This window comes from Nannospalax galili, unplaced genomic scaffold, assembly GCF_000622305.1.
Source record: "Nannospalax galili isolate Female #2095 unplaced genomic scaffold, S.galili_v1.0 scaffold132, whole genome shotgun sequence".
NCBI lineage: Eukaryota > Metazoa > Chordata > Mammalia > Rodentia > Spalacidae > Nannospalax > Nannospalax galili.
The window spans coordinates 3,488,866-3,508,740 of record NW_008332644.1 but is presented as its reverse complement, the minus strand read 5'-3'; the positions used below and the strand labels follow the sequence as shown (position 1 = coordinate 3,508,740).

At 40.1% G+C, this 19,875-nt stretch overlaps 1 protein-coding gene across 4 annotated transcripts in view; it reads right to left on the bottom strand.

The window, feature by feature from the left end:
* Positions 1 to 19,875, bottom strand: part of Kdm4c (lysine demethylase 4C) — a 304,347-nt gene that overhangs the window by 140,692 nt on the left and 143,780 nt on the right. For all 4 annotated transcript variants that reach the window (XM_008827556.3, XM_008827554.3, XM_008827555.3 and 1 more), the window contains 2 exons: positions 17,613 to 17,721; positions 2,160 to 2,341 (listed from right to left, as the gene is read on the bottom strand). In XM_008827556.3, the coding sequence (XP_008825778.1) occupies positions 2,160 to 2,341; positions 17,613 to 17,721 (291 nt within the window). The remainder of the gene's footprint in view (positions 1 to 2,159; positions 2,342 to 17,612; positions 17,722 to 19,875) is intronic.

The window sequence follows — 19,875 nt, the reverse complement described above, 5'->3', positions numbered from 1 at the left end:
ATGGAAGGAAGGACACACTGTGGGAACAATGTTCAAGATCTTTTTACTGTAAGACTTTTTAAAACAATATTTTACTATTTTTATTACTTGTTATGACCGTATTGCCTGCATCTATGTAAGTGCACCTGTATCATGCAGAGCCCACAGAGGTCAGAAGAGGTCATCGTATCCCCTGGAACTGGAGTTATGGATAAGTGTTCGTTGCCACGTGAGTGCTGGCAATCAGTGCTCTTAACCACTAAGTCATCTCTCCAGAGTTGGCAATACGTTAATGACTAGCACAGAATTCTAAAGGGAGCATTTAATCTGAAGCATGCACACCCACACACTGTCTTTTTATTTGTTTAAGTACAAGTACTGAGGCTAACAAGACTTCCTAAGCTAAGGCAGAAGTGTTTTTCCTTCTGTAAGCATGTTCAAAATTTAGTATTTTAAAAATACAAATATTCCAACCGGGTGTGGTGGCGCACGCCTTTAATCCCAGCACTCGGGAGGCAGAGGCAGGTGGATCGCTGTGAGTTCAAGGACAGCCTGGTCTACATAGTAAGTTCCAGGACAGCTCGGGTTACAGGGAGACCCTGTCTGGGAGTGCTAGGATTAAAGGCCTGAGCGACCATGCCTGGCTGGATTGATTTTTAAGATAAAAGATCTTTGTTATTTAATGACTTGGGAGCCATTCAATCTCATCTGTGTTAATTTTTTTTTTAATAACGTGCTGTGTTTCATGGGAACATGTAATTAGTTAGAGGGAAACTACTCAAATGACCAAATTCTTACTAAGAAATTAATGATACAAACTAAAAAAATTTTAAAAATTAGAAAAGGACATGACAACCTCTTAATATTGTGTACTGAAAGTGTTCATGAGATACAAAGCCACTTCTGATTAAATTTCATGTTTCATTTGCAGTAGGTTAGCAGCTACTTTGATTTACTGAAACCATGTGGTTATACTTGAAAGAGCAAATACAACATATCTAGATTTTACATGGACAGCACCAAGGAAAGACCTGAAAGACCCATGCTTCCCAAGGAACCTTGAACAATGAGAGACAAAACTAGAACATGTGGTCATGTAGGAATACTGTGCTAGAAAGGAAAAAACCCTCGCTGGTTGCTAAGGGCATGGCTTTTTCCTTCTCTGCTCCACTAGCCCCTTGTGGGCAGACGCTGACATCTACAGCTTGCTGCAGTGAAGGTTTTTCTTTGGAATGCTAATACAATTGTCCTTAAGCTTAAAGCCAAACCATATGGAAGATGTTCAGCATCAAAATGGCATTTATTAGAAACTATAACTAATGAATTCCCTCATGCGCTGTAGATCTTAGATGTATAAATTTCCTTAGGCTGACATTTTTACATTATTAGAAAATACAGGAGTATATCAGAATGCTTAGATAAGAAACAATAAAAAGTTTAAACATAGATAAGTAATGACTAAAGGAAGGTAAACCATGAAGTGAGTGAACTAGTTACAGAGCCTAAAAATGTGGAATTTGTGGTCTCCCCAGCTCTAAAATATCTGAACTTCTTTTCAGATCGGAACTTATCCCTACATAAAACTCTTAAGAAATTTATGATCTTGAGTAAAGTATTTCTGATTACAGAAAGCATAGCCAAAAACAATGATCATATCAGTATGTTTTCTAGCACATTATACCTTAAAGTAGACCATGTAATTTCACCCGTACAAGGTTCAAGATCTGTTTCTTAGTTAATGCTGAAAATTTTGCCCATCCCTGAATAAGAGACCGTCAATAGAACATCCATGGGAATGATGCCAGCCGTACATGGAGGCTGATGGGAGCAACTGGACAATTCAGTTCGCATTTAGTCCTGCTCCATCTTTTGCATGTTCCACATTTTGAGAAGGTGAGGAAGGCATCAAGAATGAGGGCCCAGAGCCATTATTTGTATTATTGGAAAGTACCACTTTCAAATTTAAAAAGATCCTAGGCCTATGTTTTTTCTATGAAATATTCATTTTTAGGCTTTAAGATAGAATTTTGGCATTTGTTAATAAAAGAAGTAGATTTAGAATTGCACATTCGCCAAAATGCAGGATGCACTGATTCAAACAAACAGGAATAAGGAAGCCTAGCAAAGGCCACGGAACGCAGAGTAGCGAAAGGGCACCTTGCTGTAAGCACTTCCATTACCTTGTAGTAGGGCATGAGCAGCGTGCAGATGGCGCAGTGCGGCTCCATGTTTGCCACAGCTGCATTATACTCCTGTTCAGCCACAAAGTTAGGGGACTTTGTCTGCCATAGGTGGATGAGAGGCTTTGCCCAGGATTCTGTTTCTTCCACATCTTCCTCGGTTGTTAGAACCTCAGGCAATTCTGAGAAGAAGGAACAAAAACAAAATTAGCAAAGGAGGCAAATATACCTAAATGCCTATGATCTCCTCTGCAGACACCAAGCCTATTTTGTTAACAATATTCTGAGAGAAACAGAATAATGCGTTTCCTTAACGTTTTCAGTCCTGGAAGGTTGTATCAGACCATGAAATCAAAAAACCAACCTCCGTTGTAATCTATCTCATCCTTGGTGGGAAAAATTAAGCCATAACTTCCTTAATCTTCAATTTTCAGTACTCTGACCTGCACTGTAAAACTACTCATGTTAAATAAGTGTGTGAGACCATATTCCAGTTAGTAAGGAAGCATGTGTAAGCTAGTGACTACGTTGTTAATGTCTTTACCTTCTTCACCTAATGCAGTATCTGGCTCAACAAACATTTATCAATTGGACTTTGTTAAAGCTTTTGGATTCTAGAATCCATGGTGTTACAGAGTACCCATAATGTGGCAAACAGTGTAGCTGTAACAGGAGAACAGGACATAAACATTCTTTATGGTAATCAAAATAAATCCAATGTTCATGAAAAATTCTTGTTAGATCAACTGCTGTGAATATCTTCTTCTGGAAGAGTATTAATGAATATCAATAACTAGTAAATGTAAGACGTTAATGTTATAAAACATAAAATGGTGACTATATGTACTATCAAAGATCTTTATGTCAAGTGGGGCTGGAGAGATGGCTCAGCAGTTAAGAGCGCTGGTTGCTTTTCCAGAGGACCTGGATTCAGTTCCCAACACCCAGATGGTGGCTAACAATTGTCCTAAATTTCAGTTCCAGGGGATTCAACACCCCTTTTCTGGCCTCTGTGGGCACTGCATGACATGGGAACACTTACATTCAGGTAAAATACTCACAAAAATAAATGAATTAAAAAAACATTTTTACAAAGATCTTTATGTTAAATTTCTTTTTCCCAATAAAAACTGCAGGAGATATAATAGCAATAATACTCAGAATCAAGGTACTCTTATTATATATAATTAGAAATGGCTGCTATTAAATCTTAATAATACCTCGTATTTTTAGAATTAATTTTAAATCATAGTTGTCACATTAAGATATAAAGACTATTGCCTGCTCTTTTACAAAGTGCTTATACTGTCCTATTTAAAAGTAAGGGAAAAGTAGTCATTTGAAAAACAAATTTTGATAACTATTCGGCTCGCTTAGAAGCCTTTTCAATGATCCTCTAGCCTCTGTGTCTTCAACTCTATTTATTCTGAGTCATGTTTTTAGAAGTACAAATTTTGAATTGATTACTTAGTGCCGAAAGGTTGGTCTCTCTCTCTCTCTCTCTCTCTCTCTCTCTCTCTCTCTCTCTCAATGATTGCTTGCATCAAAAGGTTAACTTGGGCCCACAAGATGGCTCTGTAGGTGAAGGCACTTGCCAACAAGTCCAAACATCAGTGTTCCATCCCCAGAACCCACATGGCAGAAGGAGAGAGAATATAAGTCGTCCTCTGACCTCCACATGCACATTGCAAGTGAGAGGTGTGCATGTGCATGTGTGTACGCACACATACATACACATATACACACACATATATGAGTTATTTAACTTATGATTCCAGACGGTTAGAGTCTATCATGATGGGATGCATGGCAGCAGAGGTGGCCAGAGCAGAAAACCTAGTGATCACATCTTCAAGCAAGCACAGGAAGCAGAGAGAGATGGGAAATCTGGCAAGGCTTAAGAACTCTTAAAACCTTTGTCAGTGATGTGCTTCCTCCAGCAAGGATGCACCTCCTAAAACCTCCCAAAACAGCACCACCAACTGAGGACAAAATGTCCAAATACTTGGAGCCTATGGGGGATATTCTCATTCAAACCACCACACCAACCTAGCAGAATGCTAGAAAGTCAACATGCAGAGTCCTGGAAAGGCATTCAGCCCAGACTGGTTCCCTGCCTGTCCTTTCTGCCTTCATATTTTTGGGAAACATTCTTTATGTTTCCAAGGGTTGATGGTGAGTCAGTTCAGAGTTTGTGTGTGTGTGGCGGGAGTTGGGGGGCACTTGCATATGAGGCCTTGGGGGAATGCCTGGCCCCTTCCTGGCTACCACCCCAGTGGTTTGTTAGCTATATGCATTTTTCAGCCTTCTGTGAGGACAATAAGCCTGTTAATAGGAGGCAATAAAAGAATAGTATTTTCTCACAAATAAAAATTTAAATCTATAGTTACGCATGACTATGTAATATGTATACACTGTCTATACATGCCTGTGTTTTCATATTGTTTAGGTACTGCTAGGTTTGTATGTTTAGGTATCTTTAGATACAATGGTATCAAACGGTCATATAAGTGGATGTTTATGCAAATTAATTTTTTAGAAAAAGTAGTATACAGAATTTTTAAAATGAAGAAACTCAGTTCATATTTTAACTGACGATGAAGAATAATGGTGAGGGACAAAGACAGGCAATTCAATGAGGCCGCTTTGGGTGAACAGAGAGATGCAGTAACCATAACTTTGTCTTTCCCATAAAGACCTGAGCTTTAAATTTAAATAAATAATTGGAAAAGGGCAGAAGAGATGCACATACGTTAGGGAAGTCTGGTCAAGATACGCTCTCCTGGATCATTTTTCAGTTCTGCATCCACAAGATGGCCTAAAATTCTTATTGTTTAATGATGGCCTGGTTTGCAGAAGGTTTTTCCTGCTCCAGGTACATTTTTGAACTTGGATTATTCCTCTAACCTGGGTGGGGGGAAGGAGTCTTCCTGCTCAGCTTGTTCCAATGATTGGAAAGATGATTTGTCTCCACGCTTCTAGCTTTCCTGGAGTATTAACCAGTGGTAAGCATGTAACTCAACATGGAGACAACAGGACCCAGAGAGTCTACATTAATTTTTAAATTTGTCTATTGTAATTTTAAACAAGAATAAAATGAAGATAATTCAAGGGCCCAGGCAAAATCATTACAGAAAGAATAAGATCAACTGACATCATTAACCTTAGGGAATAACATATTTCCCTAGCTAGATTAAGTACCTGCTACCTCAGAGAAACCATAGACTGAAGAGGGCTTATAAAGGGGCCATGATTACCGAAGTTATGGAAAACCAAGTCACTTGAGAAAGAACTGTTCTCATCAGGGTTCTAAGAAACAGGGATCTGTCTCCTCCACAAAGAGGGAAAACACTGGTAAGGACTGATATATTATCCTATGAAAGGAGGATGGTCATTCTGTTCCTATGAAGCAAGGATGGTCATTTAGCCCCTATGAAGGAAGGATGGTCATTCAGTCCCTAAGAAAGGAGGATGGTCATTCAGCCCCTAAAAAAGAGGATGGACAAGGATGGAGAGATGGCTCAGCGGTTAAGAACACTGCTCTTGCAGAAGACCTGGGTTTGAATCCCAGCACCCATATGGAGCTAACAACAATCTGTAACTCCAGTTCCAGGGGATCCAATGGCCTCTTCTGTCCTCTGTGGGCATTGCATGACATGGGGACATGGGTGCACCTACCGACATGCAGGCAATATACACATACACATAAAAAAATAAATAAAAATAATAAAACATTTAAAAAAAAAAAAAAAAAAAGGAAGATGACCATTTAGCTCCTAAGAAAGGAGGATGGTCATCCAGCCCCTTATGGAGGGAGGATGGTCATTGAGCATCTCAGCTAGGAGTGTCATATCCTGCTTCCCACCAATTTTCATGCCTCCTCCCTGGAAATCTGAGCCTCAGGCTCTTGCAGTGAACCCTGCCCATCTCCAAAATAAAGATATAAAAAGAGAGCCCCCTCCCCTGCCACACAGGCTCTGATTCGCTTCAGAGACTCAACCATGTCTAAATTCTTCTTGGAAACCCCACCATGCTGTTGCCCTTCTGTATGTCTGCCTATGGGCATGGCTAACTCTTCTAATAAGCTCCTTAGTACCCACTGATCTGTCTCAGTGTCCTGTTTAACTACCTGCCCCATTCAAAACTCAACAAAATGGTACCATGATGCAGATGGAGTGCAGTGAAAGGGATTAAACTCAACTTCTGCCTCCTCCTCTTTTCACTGCATTGTTGCCTCTCTTCTCCCTCTACCCTTTCTGCATCCAACACAGCCCTCTGTAGTCCTTTGGTAAATCTTTCAAGTCTCTGGGAGGGACAGCTGTCCATCTCTGGACGAGGTCAAATCTCAACACTGTGTTAGGTATACTTTCTCAGAGCTCAGCCCAGGGCCAGCTCAGATCATTCAGTGCTGGAGTGTGAACCATGCTTTATCCCATCTACTAGCTGTGATATCCCTCTTGCTCTTCCTCACTTACTTGATCACCAGACCTTGTAGGGTATAGTTCAATCTCAACTACCTAAGGATTCCTCTCTCAGATGTCTTTTAAATAATCTCAATACGCTTTATGCTGGGAAACAATCAAAATAAGAGACTGACTCCAGTATCTAACCACAGTATGAATCAGAACATGGAGCTCTGTGGTCTTAAGAGGGTACTTTGCACATCAAAATTCTTAATTTTAGTATTTTATTTATCATTTTTATTTTATGTATATGAGTGTATTGCCTGCATGTAGGTAAGTGCACCCATGTCCTGCAATGCTCACGGAGGACAGAAGAGGGCTTCAGATTCCCCCTGGAACTGGAGTTCAGACAGTTGTTAGCTGCCATGTGGGGTGCTGGGATTCAAACCCGGGTCTTCTGAGAGAACAACCAGTGTTCTTAACCACTGAGCCATCTCTCCAGCCCCAACACATCAAAATTCTTACAGACTCATGTGTGAGATTTAGGCTTTTAAAATAAAATGTCAGCATTTTTTTGTCTGTCTCTCCTCACATTTGCCCAGCACCATCTTCTTCTCAGAATGTTCACATGCTTGATACCCTAACTCACTGTCACAAGTTCCTGCTCCTGTACCCTTTTTCTTTCCTTTCTTGCCATTTTTCCAAACTAGCCAATTGAGCAGACTGTGAGGTTGAGCCTCAGTCAACGAAGAACAGCCAAGAGCGCTTGCATTGGGGACAAAAGGCAAATGCCGCTTTGGCTTGCACTTCTCTCAAACTTCTGGTTGCTATGCAGCCTTGTGCACAGTGGTACAATGCCTTGATTTGAGTGAAGTCTCTTGATTTGCCACCTGGAATTTACCTCTAACTCTCAGAAAGCTAGATAGACCACATGGGTAAATTGCCTTTTTCAGCCTTTTCTAGCCTTTCCTGTTACTACATAAAAACCTTCCAGTCTCCCTTGGTCTCTGTTTGAGTGCTCCCACCCCTCCATACAGATGATGCATGGCCTCTCCTCTCCTCTGAATGCTTCTCTGAAAAATGTCTCCATTTCTCTCTGCCTTCCGGTGCTGGTTTGGGGAGCCAAATAGCCACCTTGTGCTCAAAAGCACAACACAACAAGACTTTCCTTCTCCCTGCACCATGTGCTCCCCAGGCTCAGCATCCTGCCCACCTGCTGTGTCTCTAGCTTAGTTAGCACTTACACCAAAACAACACATCCTTCTCTATTTGTGCAGGCACCTGGCTAGATTCCCCATGTGCCAGACTCAGTCCCTCCAAAATAGCAAAACATCAAAACAGCTGGTGGTCTTCCTCTTCCTTCCCTGACCCCAGCTCTCAGGCACCAGAGCTCTTTCCCCTCTCCAACCCACACCCTCTACCCAGGGGAACACCATCATTATGCTTCTTGCAACATTGTGTTCAGACAGCTCAGTTATCTATGGAGCACAGACCAGGCTGATGGGCCTGCTGAGCATAAGAAAGATAGCTGAGCAGTGGAGAAACTAGCCAGCAAGCAGTGGTTCTCCCTGATCTCTACTACAGTGCTGCCTGGAGTTCCTCAATTACTTCCTTCATTGATAGGTTGTGACCTGAGGATCTTAAGACAAAATAAACCTTTTCTTTCCCAAGTTGTTTTAGGTCCTGGTGTTTATTACAGCAACAGAACAAAGACCTGCCTAATTTTAAGACATATACATTCTGTGTTTCAAAACTGCATCCTAAGTATTCATCTGAATTTGTTTTTTCATTTCCCAAATTTAAGATATGTACATTTAGTATTTCAAAACTGATACCCTGAGTTTTCATTTAAATTGGATGGTATTATAGAAAAAGTTGTTTTCAAAATTATAACCAATAATTACATGGTTAAGCAACAAAGATTTTAACCTTTCTTGATGACAAGATAACTTACAACTCTTGGCTCAAACATAATTTGGGAATTATTAAACTTATATCTCATAAAATACTAAAATTATATATCAATGGGAATGAACAAAAGACAAAACTCAAAAACAGTAATATGTTCAGTAATTAAAATTATTCTGACTTGTTCATATAACACACACTAACTTAAATTATTTTGTTAGCGATAATTACTTAAGGGCCGGATTGGTGGTACATGCCTTTGCTATCAGCACACAGGAGACAGAGGCAGAGACAAGCAGACCTCTGTGAGATAGAGGCCAGCCTGGTCTAAATAGTGACTTCCAGTCTAGCTGGGGCTACAGGGAGACCCTGTTGGGGGGGGGTTGTTAATTACTTAAGAAACTGTAAAACTATGACTTCTTTAAAAGTATTTGGATTTTTGTCTGAATATATCTGAGCACACAAATATTATTAAATTTCACAAGGATTATAAACAATAGATGTGTCATAAGGTATGACCACTGTTGGTGGCAGCTGCTGAGGCAGTTTATGGCATGCCTGCCCTGAGGATTTTTCTTTAAATACTAGTATAATGGAACTAAACCTTCGGCTTGAGTCCATTCTTAACTTCTTTCATGAATGAGATTAAAAATCCTGAAAGGGGACCCCATTTTTTGCCTGTACCAATTTATTAACAGACATGAGAGTTACAGTTATAAAGTATACTTTAGGTAAAGGAGGTTTCAAAGAAATATTTTTAGAAAAAAGGGTATATAGGAAATTTATAGAGAACTATTATCACATACTTGCCAATTTTAATAACTAAGGTCAAAACACTTACTAACTCTATTTACAACAAAAAGGTTTTTTGATCACAATATAGTTATCCTTTAATTATAATTTCTAAGATCAAAATTGTTATTATAAGGCATAATTGATGTTAACACTCTATTTACAGCAATAAGTTTTTTATAACCAATGTTTACAAAACTGGTTCATGAAACCAGAAAATTTGTCTTATTCTTTTACTAAGTAAGACATTTAAGACCTGTGGTTATATCTCTCCTAATGCTAAATTATTTTCTTATTGGGTAAATTCTTATTAATTTGTTAAATAAGCAGTACCTTTAAAGGCAGAAAAAACTCTTTGTAACAGAATTATGGTTTTCCTGCTCGTCTTCCATTTGAAATTATAGTCAACATCAAACTTATTTTGTTAAAAAGTACTTAAATCTATAGAATTCTGGTCTTTTCTATAAAACCTCTCTGTGCCAATGATCCCCAGTCCTCAGGATTGATAATTAAACAACTACTGTGAGTTCCCCATCGTAAACTCTTGTAAAGCAAATCAACTAGAAGATTCTATTAATTCTAAGAGGATGCCTTCAGATCTGCTGATGTCATAAGCATCCAGCAGCTGTGTCTCTCCACATGCTAAGGGTCTCTGTTCTCTCACTAACCCTTACATACTGTCGGGCACTGATGGCTCTTCCTCTTTAACGGGCTCTCTGCTCTACTTCCAGGGTTCCGGCCACCTCCCCTCTGGGCTCCTGTCCTGGCCAGAATGTCTGCTCCTCTCGCCCTTCACCAGTTCCCTATTTGCTGGCCAGATCTCTGAGTTCACCCATTTTCAAAGGGTAAACTGATGCTCACAATCTACTCTCACTCTCTTTACTGGATTCACATTACTCACCAAACAAACCCTCCATTCCCAATGGGCAGCAATCAATCTTGTCCATCCAAGAACTCCTACCTTGGCTGTCTTATTCTACATTTATGCAGTGTTTTCTAGGTATTTCTACAACAAAGTCAATATATTTTCTTTATCAGGCTAAAAAAGGTAATCCTAGACCTACACAGCAGATTCCGTGGTTTTATTGAGGCTGTTATCTTTCGTAATGAATTTACTGGATTCTAAGAGAAACTGAGTTTCCCCAGTTATATATTACCTACTCAGGGGGAGACTGGAGGTGCTGGCTCCATTGGGCCTTAATGCCTGTGTTCTTTGCCCAGCATCTGGAGGCCTGCTTTACCCTGGAAAAAAATCTGTCTCTGTCTCTGTCTCTCTCTCTCTCTCTCTCTCTCTCTCTCTCTCTCTCACACACACACACACACACACACACACACACACACACACACTATAAGAAAGGACACCCAATATGGACCTCTGGCCTCCACATACCCATTGCATGCAAGAGTGCACACACACACACACACACACACACACACACACACACTATCCCTCACCAGCTCCTTTACACTATGTTGTCTACTCTGCTAAATGTTCTGGGTCCATCACTGGCTTGATTCAACAATGAGTCTCCTGTCCAGCCTACACCATTTAATTCTTCCTCTCTGTCTCTCTTCTGGTCGTTTAGAAAAAGTAAACATTGGCTATCTTCAGTTATACAAGGAAATGAAAGCCTTCCCTATCCATTATATTATTGAACATGTGTTGTTTAAACTCAGAAGGTAGGATTTAACCCTATCACTTCAGACTTAGCATATTTATCTCAAAGTATCCCTCAAACTTCCTTGTCCTGGATCAGGCTGACTCCCTGGCTCTACAACAGAAGGGAGGAAAGGGAGGGAGGGAGGGAGGGAGGGAAAAACAGCCAAAAGTAAAAGCACTGAGAATAAAAGGTAAACTCTTTCCAACAGAGGCTATTATTGTTTATCCATGACATAAAATGGTTTAAACTGGAATGATGAACAGGAAGCTTATCCACAGAAAGGACTCTGCCAAAAAATTCTAAATCAGTAACTCCAACAGCCCCAGCCAGGGTAAGCAGCAGCTCAGGGAGACAGCTGCAAAGGGGCTGATGCTTACACACGAAAAAGTGCAGGTGGCAGGAAGCTTGCACTAGGTGGGGACATGTACAAGGTGGCTCCACTTTCAGAGCCTGGGAGTTGACTTCATGAACAGAGAAATCCAGAGACTGATAGTCCTGAGCATGTCAGCAGGCAGATTGGCCTCTGGGAGCCAGCTATATCACATGACTGTATGGGGTGTGAGAACCCAGAAAGTCCAGCCTTGATATCAACAGTGCCAACCTTCCAAAGGGTGATTAGAGTTTAATGGGTTTCAGAAGAATGAAGACAAATCCACCCTTACACATCTCAGTGCATGGTTGCTTCCCACACCCAGCACACTTAGAGGAGATACCACCCCCCACCCCACCCCCACCCCCACTAGAATATTAGCCATACCGAGTAAGAGTAGCAACTGTCCAATCTTTGGAGGATAGGGGAATTAGCTGAGTTTTCATGCTGCAAGGCTAAGTGTGGCCAGCAGAGGTCCCTAATGCAAAGAAGGGAAGGTACTACAGTGAAGTCAGGTCGGGCCCAGTCAGTACTAGCATAAATCATAAGAAAAGACTCCATAATTCCAACTGTACGTCGACACAAGATGCACCTGGTGTTCTCCAATTTTTAGGCATATTTGGGCATACTTATTTTCACTATATTTTTCCTCTATTTTTACTATACTTTTAGTAATTTAAGGATCATTTTTTTAAGCCTTTTGTTTTTATTTTTATTCCCCTTCTTGCTTTTTGGCTTCCTGTGTTTCCATATTTTTATTTCTACTAATACTATACTGTTAGTAGTACCTTAGCGTTATCTTCCTGGGTTATCGTAATTCTCTATCTTACATTTATCTAAGTTTATCTTATTGGAAAACCTCTTGGTTTTCATTCACTTTTCCTAACCCTACTCCTTTGACTTCCCCATCATATACTATTTTCTATATCTTCCATTTCTTCTTTGTCATCTGGCTTATTTTCTATTTTTCCTGTTCTCCCTTTCACACACTGCATCCATTTCATATGTCGGCATTTACCCTAAATGATCTTTACTGCACAGCACACATTATATTACTTTTGTCATCTTGTGATCTATGTTACAGGTGATGTAATAGTGAGTGAGTCTTGTGCAGGTTGGTGTTGTTGCTGCCACAGTTTATTCATTTCTCTCTGAGTGTTGGAGGACTGTCCTCATTGTAGGCTGCTCAGTGAGGAGAGCCTTAAATAAAACCAGATGAGATACCCAAACCAACATATATGCAAACTGCACCACAGATATACAAATAAAAAAAAGAAAGAGAAGATGAAGAAAAAGAAAAAGAAAGCAAAGTGACCCTTTAACAACATAGCTCCTCAACTGCTGGATTCAAAGATACAGAAGTAGAGAAAATGCCAACTGAAAATCTCAAAAGTTTTCTAGCAAAAATGAGCAATGACTTCAGAGGGCGTACACACACAGATGGATGAGGTAAGGAAATCATTCTGGAACCTGGAGAAGAAAGCCAGCAACTCAGAAAAAATAAGTAAGACAGATTAAAAAAAGCAACATGAGTGGGGAGGGGGAGGGGAAATCACCAAAATGGCAGAGAAATTCAGCAAACATAAATTTTTTAAAAACAAAAAAATGAAAAATGTAATGATTCAAATAATACTCCCAGTGGAAACTGGGTATGGCAGGTAATTTAATTCCAGCACTAAGGAAGTAGCCTTGGCTAAGTGATGGCTGCCAAAAAACAAATGCCAACAGAAGCTGGCAAGTATGTGAGGAAGGGGAACACACATCGCCCTGTTCATGGGGGCGCAAACTGGTGCAAAGACAAGGGAAGAAAGCGTAGGGGTTTCTCAAAATGCTAGAAAGAGAGCTACCATATTCGCAATTACACAGCTCCTGGGCACATACACGGTCAAAGAACTGTAGTCCTAATACAAGACACCTGCACATCCCGAACCACTGCTGTGCTGTTCACAGTAGCCAGGAAGTAGAAAACTAGGCACTCATCAACCAATGAGTGGATAATGAAAATATGCTGCTGCTCACACAAAATGGAATTGTTCTCAGCTGAAAAAAAAAAAAAAAAAAAGAAACTATGAAAGTTTCAGGAAAATGGATAAAACTAGAAATTATTACACTGAATGAAATAACCCAGGCTCAGAAAGAAATGTGGCATTTTCTTTCTCATAGGAAGATAAGTAGAGGATTTGTGCAGGAAGGGGATTGAAGAGGTCTGGAGTAGAGCAACAGTGAGTGAATGTGATCAAAATACATTATGTACAGGTATGGAATTTTCAAAATAAACGGTATTTTTCAAAACAAGGGGCATAAACATTCTGTAACTAAGAAAAGCCTTAGAAATGTGCACAGGCCTATATTCTGTGCATTTAGGAAAATCTGTACCAGTTAAGGGGTTCTTTGGCCATAAACCAATGATTAAATGCAATATACAGTTTTACTTTCTCCCAAGTGATTTGGTCTGTCAGGTGACACGTGTATTCTCACAGTTGGTCAAGTGAGAAGCAGGAAAAGGAAAGACCTATGTTTAATGAATGGGCTTGAGTGTGTCACAAATACTCACTTCTGGAAATTTAACACACCACACTAGCCCACTGTATCCTTCAAATGAATTCTGATGCTACAAAGGCCAGCTTGTCCCTTTTACCTGTTTCACTCTGAGCTTTGTAACTTGGAATTCTGTGCTTTATTACACGAAAATGTTTGTAGCTCGTCATTTTGACGTTAATGAGGTAGAGGTACCATGCAGCAAAAGAATACACTTCTTGTCATAAAATCATCAATCTCTAAAACATGTTGATGGCATGATAAAACCATTCACAGAAACAGAAACAAATTGTTAGTCCCTTTATGCTACTACAACAAAATACTACAGAATGGAACACACAATAAATAGAAAGTATATTTTCTCATAGTGTTGCCTGCTGGAAAGTTCCAAATGATAGTGCTGGTGAGGTCAAGATATGCTAAAGGCTCCTTCCTGATAGACAGTACTACCTAAGTGTTTAATAGGGCAGGCATCCTTACATTAGGTGAATCTGGAACTTGAGTTTGCTGGCTCAAATAAAGATCCTTTGTGTAAGGAAGGCAGAGCCTGGTGCCAGAATCAATGTTAAAATTTCCAAATGCTCCTAAGGAAAGGTGAACGCATCTCCTCAAACCCTTTCATAATGTAGTAATCCACTTGAGAGGACAACGGCCCTGTGGACTAATCTCGTCCCCAAAGCCCTGTGTCTTAATACAACAATGGTAAGGATCAGGTTTCAATGTGAATTTTGGAGAAGACATATTCAAAGCACAAAAGTCTTCTTCATTTCTTCTTATTAGTTGTAGTTCTTGTTCTTAGAAATTGCAAGTGATCCATCTGGAAAATTACTGATTCTTCCATCTACCTGGCCAAACCTCCTGCTAAAAATCCAGGTGAAATATTTCTGTAGTCTATAGGTCTATCATTTATATTTGGTTCTATTTTAAGGATTCGCTCTTTGTAGAAATAAGAGGGTATATAAGTCGTTAAAATTATAAAAAATATCAAATCTTGGCCGGGCATGTGGCACAAGTCTTTAATCCCAGCACTCAGGAGGCAGAGGCAGGCAGATCTCTATGAGTTCAAAGCCAACCTGGTCTACATAGTGAGTTCCAGGCCAGCTGGGGCTACAGGGTGACCCTGTCTCAGTAAGACAAAAAAAAAAAAAAATCAAATCTTAAAAGTTATAGTAATAATAATACTAGCTGAGGAATGAGAGATGCCTCACTGCAGGAATGACTGATGTCAGTTATACCTACCAAGGTCAGACCACCTTGGCCAAGTCCCACAGAGGGGTCTCACCCTTCTGTAGTCCTGTTGGAGAATCACATTCCAGATTCAGTAGAGACATGTTCATTAGCCCACAGGAGACATTGATCACTGCTAAAGAGGCAATTCAGAAACTCTAATACAGGTGTACTCCAATATGTGACTAGTGCAAAGGGAGGTGATTACTTAGGGAGAAAACTCCTAAAGGCATCTGTGTGGGAACTGTGTGCTAGCAGTGATCAGTCAACCTGCTGGTTAACTCATTCAAACAAAGATATCGTTCCTTTACTTCCAACTGCAGAAACGAATTGCATACATAGGAAAAGGACCGAGTGCCTGATGAGAAAAATGATTTATTCCAGGCTACAGAATATTTTTCCATGATCATTTTCAGTTCATAAAAACCTTTAACCATCATTAAAATTTGTCAGCTTTTAAACTCAATTCTCAAAACTTCCCAGGGGAGGTCAGAAGGCCTTAATATGTGTGACTACTGCAGAAGTTATAATTATTCATGCTTTAGCATATTACCTAACCTCAAACTCCTGAGAAAACCTTGCTAACCAAATCCATTTACAAATTCATACAAACTCTACAGACTGAAACTAAAACTGCTCTCCACAAGGACACTCTGGTCCACAACAGAGCAAGTTCCGGGAAAAGCAAGCACATGATTAGAAAGAACTTTCCTTATTTATACCTTAGTCGAGCCACCTCCTTTCAGAGACAACAGGACAACAGGAGGCTGTGAAAAAGAGTAGTCAAAACTGGTTTATGTTGAGCAGTAATTACTTTGTAGAAGTTTATCTACAATGTTACTACAATGTTAACAGGAGAATGGTCTGTACCACATGAACTAAAATTGATAAAAAAAGGCCTGGGAGACATGGCTCCTCAGTTAAGGGCACTGGCTGCTCTTGTATAGAAACTGGGTTTGGTTTCCAGCACCCACATGGTAGCTTACAACCATTCATAACTCCAGTTCTAGGGGATCTGACACCCTCTTCTGGCCTCTACAAGAATTACACAACATAGTACACTTACACATAAGCAGGCAAAACAGTCATACACATAAAAGAAAATTAATAAATAAAAAGTTTTAGACTGGATGAAGAAGAAATTGAGCTGAGTGTCGTGGAACACACCTAAATCCCAGCAGTTGGAATATGGAGGCAGGACGATAAAGTCCTAGGCATGTCTACATGAAAAAGCCATAACACATTTCAAGTAAAATAAAAAGAACTTAACAAGACACTATACAAAAATAAAAGCTACCCGGGTATGGTGGCACATGCCTTTAGTCCTAGCACTCAGAGGCAGAGGCAGGTGGGTCTCTATAAGTTCAAGGCCAGCCTGGGACTACATGGAGACCCTGTCTCAAAAAAATAAACAAATAAATAAATAAAAGCTAATATGCCTCTTTATTTCTATTACTCAAAACAGAATTCCACTCTAACTGATGAAAAGCAGTATCATCATGGTTTTTCCTATCTAAACATGTACCATAAAAAAGGCAGTGAAAGGAATTTTTACTAATGATATTAACATCTAGCAACTATATTTAATCTAAACAAGAACTGTGAACCTGTTTCATGGCATTCCCTTGACCACATCCTCAAAGACAGGTGAGTTCTTTTATTTAAACTTTTTTCAAAATATTTTATTTTTATTTTATTGTATGAGTGTTATGCCCACATGTACATACATGCACCTGTGTCATACAATGCCTGAGGAGGTCAGAAGAAGGCATCAGATCCATGGAACTAGAGTTATGGATGGTTGTTAACCACCATGTAGGTGCTGGGAATCAAACCAAGGTCCTCTGCAGGAGCAGTCAGTGCTCTTAACCTCTGAGCCATTGCTCAAGCTCCAAGACAGGTGGTTTTATTAGCAATTTCCTTCCCAAACAGAGACTACCTCAAAGAAGACATGTAACAAAAAACCCCACTTGAATGGATCATTGAGAAATACAAGTAGCCAATAAATGCCCAGTAAATGCCTAAGGTAAACACTGTCACAGAAACAGACACACTGAGAAAACAAGTTCAAATACAAAAATAAACATTGCATCTTGGAGATGTGACTTATAATTGAACTTTTACATCAAACCACATCAGTGAAAGCAAATAGCAGAAAGAAGGATTCACCACACACTGATAAGACATGGGGGTGCCGTTTTCTTACTGGAGGATGCTTACATGAATGTGAACATTCAAGATAAGAGTAAAGACAGTGGGTAGCGGTCATGATGTGAGACCTGAGAAAAGAGGTTCTTCTAGAAACTGTCAGGCTATGTCAGACTAATTTTATGGTGTGAAACAAAAAGATTTGGTTTAGTAATATTATTGGAATAAGTCTTAATTCCTAAAATCCAAACTGCTTTTGCCTATAAATTGCTTATTATTTATGATAATCTAATGGTTTGCATTTGCCACAGGGTTAAATGTCTTGTCTGCTGATCAACTTCTTTTTGTCAGTGTTGATGACAAGAAGTATTTACTGCAAAACCATGATGGAGAGTATTGCACTCACCTTCATCACTGGCCACCTGCTGCTTCACAAGAGTCATTGGGGATCTGGCTGGAGGCTGGCTGAGGGGATGGCGCCAGCTCTTAGCAGTTCTGGTCTCTCCTTCTACTCTCTGGTCACAGATCGAAAAGAAAGGGAAATATCCATTAATGAGTAGGCTTCTTTTCCATGTCTGGTACATGTATGTGTGCATGCAAAAGATAGATTTCCTGTTGGTCTCCACTTTGTTTTTGACAGTCTCTTAAGGACCCTGAAGCTTCACCTGACTAGCTGGCCAGTGAGCTCAGGGACCCTCCTGTTCCTGCCACCCAAGACTAGGATTAGAGACTAGTCCAGCAACTCCGGGTTTCTTACATGACTTCAGGGGATCCACAATGGCATCCCCATATGTAAACAGCAAGCACTTTACACACTAGCCATCTATCCAACCTCAATAAATTTTTTTTCAACAAAAAACCCACACTTCAAAATGGTAACAATGATAATTACATACTTTTATAACTTATTTTCTCTCTAAAGAATTAGCTCTTTAAGATATTTAAACTTGTACTGGTGAGATGGCTCAGAGTTTAAGGGCACCGGTTGCTTGTGCAGAAGACCCACGTTCAAATCCCAGCACCCGGATGTTGGCTGACAACCATCTACAACTCCAGTCCCAGGGGATCTAATGCCCTCTTTTGGCTTCCACAAGCACTATACGACATGAGTGTACTTGTATACGTGTAGAAACCAAAAACAAACAGAAAAAAAGAAATGTAAACTTTGGACTGGAGAGATGGCTCAGTTGTTAAGAGCACTGTATGCTCTTACAGAGGGATCCAGCTCCATTCCCTGTACTCACATGATGGTTAACAATCATCCCTAACTCTAGTTCATGATAGGTAACAATCATCTATAACTCCAGTTTCATGGGTTCTGACTTCTGACCTCTGTGGGCATTAAACACATTGGTGCACTTACATGCAGGCAAAATACTCATACAGATAAAAATACATAAATAAAAAATTAAATTTAAACTTAGCTGGGCATGGTGGCACAGGCCTTTAATCCCAGCACTTGAAAGGCAGAGACAGGTGAATCTCTGTGAGTTCAAGGCCAGCCTGATCTACGTAGTGAGTTCTAGGCCAGTTGGGGCTACAAGGAGACCCTGACTCAAAGACAGAAAATAAAACAAAACAAACAAATAAATTATATTTGTCATTTCCAGACTACTAAGAAAAAGACTATTTGAAATTGCGGTCTTTTTATAATATTCATGGTTACCAAAGAATATGAAAAGACCTGTCACAAGTTGAATAAACCAGCAGCAATCAAGAGGTCATTGTGCTCCACAGACAGCTCAGCTGCCATCTCCAATGACTCAGACACTTGAAGGCCAAAAGAGGTTTAGAATGCTAGCACCTTACTAGCTCACCTGACCCACTGCCATTCTGTGGACTGTCCACTCTGTAAGCAAATAATACTAACAGTGAACAAGGACAAATAAGAGGAGATACCCTGTCCATCAAACCAGCATGCAGATGCTGATAATCTAAGTAGGGTATGGAAACCTTCCTGAGAGACAAAAGGCTTGCTTCTTGGAGTGACCAGCACCAGAAAAAACCCTAATATTATAAGAGCAAAAGACAAAAGGAAATAGTGATCAGGTAAGCCATGATGTAAAATTAAAGACTGGGTAAGACAGATCTTGCAATACTATGATTGGCAGGAGGGCACTTACTGCTAATAGAGCTGATGGCAGGGCCATTCTGTATTTGATTACGCTGATGGCAATAGGGCTACCATTTTATAATAAAGTTTATCAAGTGGAGTATTCGTGGAAAGTGGTTAATAAGTAGAAAGGATCTTACTCTTCTTACATCTCCATCTAAGCCTGCTGTTATCTCCAAATAGAGACTTTGAGTGGGGGGGGGGGGGTCTTTTTCAGACAGGGTCTCCTTGTAGTCCCAGCTGTACTGGAACTCTCTATGTAGACCAGGCTGGCCCCGAACTCACAAAGATCCGCCTGCCTCTGCCTCCCAAGTGCTGGGATTAAAGGCGTGCAGCACCACACCAGGCGAGACTTTGATTTTTAAAAGTGTAATGTAAAACAAAATTATTCATCAACATGTGGCCAAAGGCTCTATGTTTTAATGATTCAAACTGTGAGGCAGAGCTCACAGTATATTTTCCTGCTAGCCATTAACAGAATGTGATCAAAACTCGCAAAGGTAAAACTGTATTCACTTCTGCCCTAAAAGAGTTCAGTGGCTAGGCGCTGTTTTCA